Source organism: Canis lupus, chromosome X (genome assembly GCF_048164855.1).
Source record: "Canis lupus baileyi chromosome X, mCanLup2.hap1, whole genome shotgun sequence".
Taxonomy (NCBI): Eukaryota; Metazoa; Chordata; class Mammalia; order Carnivora; family Canidae; genus Canis; species Canis lupus.
The window spans coordinates 91,916,212-91,924,177 of record NC_132876.1 but is presented as its reverse complement, the minus strand read 5'-3'; the positions used below and the strand labels follow the sequence as shown (position 1 = coordinate 91,924,177).

Sequence of the window (7,966 nt, the reverse complement as noted above, 5' to 3'; positions counted from 1 at the left end):
CACTTGAATAGGCAATGACTTTTCTGTTGAAGACCTACTATGTGCAAGGCACAGTGGGAGCTACAGGATTGAGATCTTTTTATTATACCTCTATCCCCACTCCAGCTTCATGCCACCAAAAAATAGTTCCAGGGCACTTCTATTTGTTTTTGTGGGAAAGTAGAGACTTAGAGTTACAAAAGTACTATCATTGGAAATATGCAGGGATATTGTGTCTACATCTGGGATTTTACACTGATGATTCATTTTCTGAAAAGGCTATTTCTATGTACCTTCACACCAGCCAGTACTGCAGTACCTTGCATGTATTATATGCTCAATGAGTACTTATCAATTGATTTGGTACAAGTATGTGACAGTATAAATATATTATGAAAAATGAGGAGCCTGGGCACAAAAGAATCAGGATTCCTGCTAAACACACACACACACACACACACACACACACACACACACACAGTGGTAGAGCTCGGCTTAAAGTTCAGGTGCTCCTGTACCCTGCCCTGCAGTATCTCTAACCAGGAGAATTTGATAAGGTAGCTGAAGGGTGATATTACCTTTGCTCTCTTACTGCAATTGAAATCGTTCTTAGCTTTTAGGTGGACCCCACTGTCTACCTTGGTGAGGCATTTTCAAGAGCATACAATCTTTTTCATTATCAAACGAAGATGCTGTTTAATTTGAGGATCCTGTTGAACAATGCAGCTCTTAGAAACGGTCACAATTTCGTGGTTCGAAATTTTCGGTAAGTGATGGCCAGAGATTTGAGTCTGACTTAGGAACAATGGTGATAAATGAAGTTCTCTTCTGCAAAGGAGTGCAGCCTGAAAAGGCCTCTTTCTGCAGGGTGTAGGGCCAGGTTCTAACCTTATTTGAGACAGCTATTTCTAATTCCAGCTGAGCTTTCATTTCTCAGTCCTCTGTAATCAGATTTCATAGCAGGCTGGGGGTGGGGGCTACCCTCGGCAGGTAAAATAGACTAAATGTTCTTGACATCTTCTGTTTGTGTACGTTTTAAATGGGCTAATGGCTGAAGAAAATGAGAACTAATTTATACAGGGCCTTCAGTTTGTATTTGGGTTTGCTTGAAAATAATCTATCATTCTAGGGAATGGGGATTATTCAGTTCTTTTAAAAAAAAATACCAGACCCCAAATAACAACTGGATAAATATTTACAAAGCTGATGCAAAGGAGCCTTATGTGTGATGAGGATAATGATATTTTAAAAATAAAATCCACATTTGAAATCTATCCCTGAAATTCTTGGTAGCATGTGAAAAAAAGGAAGCTGTTTCCAATGAATTCATTATAAAAGCTACATCCTGCTTACAGCTATTGAACATGCAGTGGAAGGTGGTGTGGAGTGTGTCTGTGGGGAAGGGGACAGGGATAATAAGTTAACCAAGGAAGGAAGGCCATCAAAGCTGCACATTATTGCCAGAAAGCTTCTAGAGTAATTGCACGTTAATAATCACATAGAATTTTCCCAGAGACCCTTTACAACCGACCTCAAAACAACCTCACTGACTTTCTGAAGGGAGAAGCTTCTAGTCTGAAGTTTCTCCCACTGTTAGGAAGTAGACCTGTGACAGTGGCCCTGAGTCCCTCCTCTGGGCTACCTGGCAGCCCTCTCTCTCCAGACTCTACCACGAGTACCATTTCCTTGGTTAATAGAAGACTTTTAGAAGTCAGATGACATTGTAAATAATACTGTAAATAAAGCCCATAATCTTAGACCTAGATGGGACTTTGGAGCCACAGAATAGTATTAGCCCTCTCTTAATTTACAGATAGAGTCAATAAGGCCCAAACAGATTATGGCACTTAACCAATAAGTACTAGAATCAGACCACATAATCCAGGAATGTGGAGGAAAGTTCAGGTTTTGGAGTCTAAAGAACTAGATTCAAGGCCTGGTACTACCACTTGCTGGTTCTATTGACCTTGAGCAAGTCACTAAACTTTTCTGTAATGTTGCTTCACCTATAAAATGGGAAAAAAGAGTAATATCTGCTCTTTTTACATCACAAGGTAGTTCAACAATTCATTTAATAAATATTTATTGAGCACTTACTTTGTGCCACACTGTATGCAAGGTGTTAGGGAATACAGTGGTAAAGAAGGTAAAGAGGGTATTTCATACCAGACACATGAAGTCACAGTCTAGTGATAGTGAGATAATGTGTGAAAACTGTAAAGTGACAGATGAATGTTCATTATTTTATTATTCCATCCCACTGCATTACATCAGAGAAAAGTATGATGAAATTTTATTCCATAGTTTTTAAAAAAGAATCATCACTGAGCTGAAAATAGTCAACTGAATGAATAACCAAAGTTTGGAACTTATACTCTTCTTTGAAAATTACAGTGATGATTGATTTTTAAAATACTGATAACAAGTTCAAATTTTGCAAATAAAACCCCTTCCAAATATTTGGGCTTCTTTGGTATTTAGTAATATTCTATCATCTATATCCAGTAGCCAGACTGTAACTCACAGAGTCTTGGCTAGCCATCTCTCACAGTGAATGGGGGCTGAGGCAAAAGCATGGCCAAATCAGCCCAACTCTATACCGGTTATTTGAAATATGAAAGCCTCAAATCACCCATGTCATTAGGAATTTAAGAGCATAAGTCTCATGAAAATGGGATAATGTTGAAATGGTGTTGTTCTCATGTGGCATGGGCGTTTTTCTTTCCAACTCTTTTAGTTAGCTACGCTACCTGCCAGCTAGATGATCTGAGAATTGCTGTCTCCAGTAAGACCTATGGCCTTTGATGACCTCTCAACAACAGAGAAAAGCTCCCTGTCAACTCTTCCTGTATTGTACCTTTACTTTGATTTTCAGCCTTCCACAGAGATCCGAGGTCTTTATTTCCCCCATATCTCTTGGGAAAGGTAGAGAGATCTTACTACAGAACATACCACATGATCTTAACACTAGAGAGTAATAAGAAAATGTGTGGTTAGGGTGTGGCAATGCCACAAAATAGGGACTGCAGTTTTTAAGTGAGCCGCCATATCGCCATGGACAGGATAAAAATAACAGCTTAAGTGTGGCTGAAGACATTCATGCAGGCTCCTGAATCAATCATTTTAGTCAATTATTATTTCTTTTTTCCTCCAAAATCAATAGAATCAGACACCAAGACTGCCGAAAACACCCAATCCATAGGCTTTTCATCTCACAAACAAGGCTCTAGAGCCTGGCGGTGTATGGATAATAGACAGTGTCCTATGATTTGTTGCCTATTAGGGAAACCACTTATAGCTTTTAAAGAAACCACTAAAAAATCTCTTTTTTTATCAGAGAAGACCAATTTGTAAGTGCAGTTCAATTTCATCTCACAAATAGAAATTTCTTCAGAGAATATTGAGCTAAGCCACCCAATTTTGTGGAGGTTATGGATTGGAGTGGAGGTGACTGGTTTTCAGGTATTTCATTCCAGACCTTTCTAAGGGCTTACATAACTCATTATGCTCCCTTCATCCCACACACATACTATCTCTACACACGTGGACACATGGATGAAGCAATTATAGGCCATCCATGCTCTTCTAGAGGACAGAAAACAGTCCTCTTTGACTATTCGCATCTTCTGTCATAACTGAAAATGAATGCCGTTTTAAAAATATGTTTCCTGACTTCAGAAAACTGTACAAGGTCTGAGACCAGGCATGGAATGGGGTCATGATGTTTCCCTTGACCAACAATAAAATTTGGGTCTATTTATAGTTTGTTATTTTTAGTAATTTAGTGATTTAACTGAGATAGAAGAAGTAGAGGCAGATACAGATTTTCAACAGTTTAGGGTTCCAGCCCTTTAAGAACATGTGCACAAAGCTAACCCTCTTCAATTTTCAGACAAATAGGAAGTCGCACCATTTTAGAAGATTGATGATCTCAGGTTTCTTAGAGACCACCTAGTCAGTCAGTTGCAAGAGTGACTTACTTATACCACATATGAGCATGTGGCAACCGTGAGAAAGGCTGCAAGTCCATTTTTAGCAATAGACTATTATTACTGTTGTTAATGAAGTAAAGAAATTTGGAGGTAATTAGTGCTTTTTTTCAAATTAATTGGATGAGATTCAAGGATTTTATGAAAATAAAGTCAGTCTCCCTTGCATGGATTGCAGTATGATTTCCTGAGATGGCAAGAAAGTGATGAAATTAAAAACAGGCCACTGAGAATTCAGATGGCTCCAGTATGGCCTTGGGAAATCTTGTGTTTATAAATTTCATGAGTGTTGTGGAAGACAAAGTCAAGATGGATCACTGATTTTGAGTTCATTTTCTTAATTTTTCAGATGAGGAATTGAGGCCAAAGATGGAAAATGATCTTCCCAAGGTCATAGCTGAACTAGGACTAGAACTGGAATAATTAAAAACCACTGCCCTATTTATTCCACTGCTTTGATTACTTTGATCCTTTCAAACTGATCAAGTTGGCCATCCTATCCTTGCACAATCTCCTTTTTAAAAATACAACAAAAATATCTGAGTAAAAAAAAACAAAAACAAAAACAAAGAAAATATGCCTTAATGGTTGCACCAATCTGCAACGTTAAAGAAACACAAAAATCTCAGCCATCAGACCCACTGACTCCCTCTCATGCCTCCAGAAGATAAAGTCTTCATCTCAAATTTTCCATGGGGATTAAAATACCATTTAACACTGAATTTTTTCCTATTCTGGCAAAGCCTGCTCTGACTAACCACAGTTTACTCGAATCAAGCACTTTCTCTTCTAATAAAATACAATTATACAAAGGAACACATCCAGGTCTCCTCCCGTGCTCCAAACAATTAACCAGAGTTGGAAAATGCAGCCTCTTGCAATGAAAGGTTTTATTCTGCCAATACAGAATATGCTTCCATTTTCTAGCTAGGAAGATATTTCGGTAAAGCTAACACAAAAATCTACTATTACCTTGGCTTAACTTCTTAGCATTCAATGATTTGGGGTTGAGAAATCTCTGTAATTATTTTTTCAAGGGATAAAATTAATGTAAGGAACTAGTCTTGCTTTTTTAAAAGCCCTGGCTTTACCCAGAGTGCAATGACAGTTTTGACAGAAAATCTGTACATGGTTCCCATTGTTTTCTCCCATATTGTATTCTCCCCATTGTGTGTTGGCTGAAGAATGATAATGTGTATTCAGGTCTGTTTACCAAGGAGACACACTGAAGTATAAGAAAACTAAGTATTTTATGGGAACACTAAAACAACAGTCCTGGTCCTGGTTCAGGTGCTCTGGAACCAGAGGAAGCTGCCTCCAACTGAGGCATGGGGTCTCTATAAGAACTTAGAAGCCATTTATGCCAGTGGTTTGAGCTGCCTAATTCGAGTATGGATTAATCACCAGAAATGCAAGAAATGCTTGATACAGACCAGAGAAAAAAGGTGGGGACATGTGGCAGAGGCATTTCAATATGGTACAATTATGGAGCTCTTCTACTTTTCTCTAATCTTTAAGTAGCTTAGGAAAGAGGTGTGGCAGCTCCATTTCAGAGCCAAGAGGAGGTCTTTGAGGTAAACAGGATAGGAACTTAAACTCAAACCATTGTGTTTGCTTTCCTTCCAGTGATAAATTTTCCTGGTTAGTTCTCGATATCTATGAAAAACAGCTATTTTTCCTATGCAAACATTTCCTGCCCCACCTCCTGGATAGAATTGGGAAAGGTGGTGACCACTTTAATGATTTTTCAATGGTTTGAACAATATGACTGATCTTCACTGGTTGAGATGCAATTTAAAAATTTTCCAGTATCGGGGATCCCTGGGTGGCGCAGCGGTTTGGCGCCTGCCTTTGGCCCAGGGCGCGATCCTGGAGACCCGGGATCGAATCCCACGTCGGGCTCCCTGTGCATGGAGCCTGCTTCTCCCTCTGCCTCTGCCTCTGTCTCTCTCTCTCTCTCTCTCTGTATGACTATCATAAATAAATAAAAAAATTTAAAAAAAAATTTTTTTCCAGTATCTACCTCTCTACCTTTTTTGTCCCTAAGAACCCTGGGGACTTATTCTATACAAGAAGGGCTCATGGAGAGATGGAACCAAAGTATTGGTATATATCAGTATACTATTACTCTACTTTGGATTTGGCTCTCATGATGCTATGGGCAAAAGCTTGTCCCACCAGGTCCTCTTACCAGTTTTCTGGGTTTTTTTTTAGATTTTATTTATTTATTCCTGATAGACATAGAAAGAGAGAGAGGGGGGCAGAGACACAGGCAGAGGGAGAAGCAAGCCCCATGCTGGTAGCCCAACGCGGGACTTGATCCCAGGACTCCAGGATCACGCCCTGGGCCAAAGGCAGGTGCTAAACCGCTGAGCCACCTAGGGATCCCCAGTTTTCTGGGTTATTGCACTTGACTTAGACTACTGTGCCTGAGATCCAAGGTTATAATGCTCTTTTTTCACATGTATATGTCTAACTGTTGTTCCCAGGAGTGTAAATACTATGCCAGAGTAGTTGAGCCCTGGGGAATTTCAGCTTTATCCACACACTAGGCCACAATCAGTTTTCCTCCCTGAGACTCAAATCTTGTGTTCAGCCTGGGCCATACCCCATACATGCTTTTCTCTCAACATTAATTTTGTTTTGGGGGCTCTTGGTATCTTCTTCTGGTCATCAGACTTTGATCAGGATATTGAAAATCCATCATGGCAAATCTAAGTTCATTCTCAGAAATCTGCTAAATTCATTCTTATGCAAATTGTTACACTTCTGTCCAGAGACATAATATGATTCATTCGTCCTTTTACCTAAGAAGTATTTATTGAATACCTACCATATCCCAGACATTACAATAAGCCCTGGGTATATATTAATAAACAAAACAGGCAGGATCCTTGCCAGCATGGATCATAAAGTTCAATGGGAAGATAAAAAGTAAGTAATATAAACAGATACAAAAAATACATATTTAAAAATTGTGATAAGTATCATGAACAAAATGAAGACAAAGTAGAGACTACTTAGTACAGACAGGAAAGGAATCTCCCAGGAGGTGGTATTTAAACCTAAGGGCAAGAAGGAGCCAGCATTGAGAGCTAAGGAGATAGTGTTCTGGACAGAAAGAATGGTATGTGAAAGAGTCCCACAATGAGAAAGCATTTGGAGCATAGGCAGTCCTTCCTTTGCAAGGTCCCAATATGCAGGAATTTCAATTACCACAGTTGAATCACATAACACCAGTCTTTCAAGTACACAGTTCAAATTTCAGCTGCCACAGTGTATTAATTGTGAGTAGTTGCATAAAGTAAAAACTTCATGGCTAGCACTTTTGTACCCAAATCACTATGTAAATAACAGCTGCACATCATGATCCGTGACCAATTGCATCACTTCTTTCAAAGTTTTGGTGATTGTTCACTGCACATCTGTTATTCAGTTTACATACAAACAGCAAAGAGTATAGTTGCGCTGCCTTCTTTTTTCCCCAATGATAAACTGATGTGCCATTTTATAAAAATGAATAACTGAAAGGAGGAATTGTCTGACAGAGACCAAAGGGCAGTAGAGAAGTAAAGAATCACACTGGCAGCTACATTTGAATCAAATGGGAATGCATTTATAGAAGAAATAGCTGATGGTGGGATTGTTGACTCTGCTACTGGTTAAGAGACTCTAGCTATGCAGCCAGAGGAATTTAGCGAAGACAAATTTACTGACATAAATGAGGAAAGTGGCTGTGACACAAAGTATAAAGATGTTCCAGAGGAAGTGACACCAGCAAAACACTTCACATTCAAGGAATTATCAGATATTTTTTACATATTGAAAGTACAAAGGATAAATGTTAGAAGTCTATCCAAACTTAGAAAGTATGACAATTCACCAAAGCACAGACAATATGTTTGCTCTGTAACATATGTTATATTATAAGAAGATAGCATGCACGGTTCAAACTGGTCTTGACAGTTTTTACAAAAAATAAAACACTATAATTCTCA

At 38.9% G+C, this 7,966-nt stretch overlaps 1 protein-coding gene across 1 annotated transcript in view; it reads left to right on the top strand.

Annotated features, from left to right (window-relative positions):
- Positions 1-497: 497 nt before the first annotated feature.
- OTC (ornithine transcarbamylase) overlaps positions 498-7,966 on the top strand; it is a 69,801-nt gene continuing 62,332 nt past the window's right edge. Inside the window, exon 1 of the mRNA XM_072815158.1 lies at positions 498-745. Within this exon, the coding sequence (XP_072671259.1) occupies positions 669-745 (77 nt within the window). The 5' untranslated portion in view covers positions 498-668. The remainder of the gene's footprint in view (positions 746-7,966) is intronic.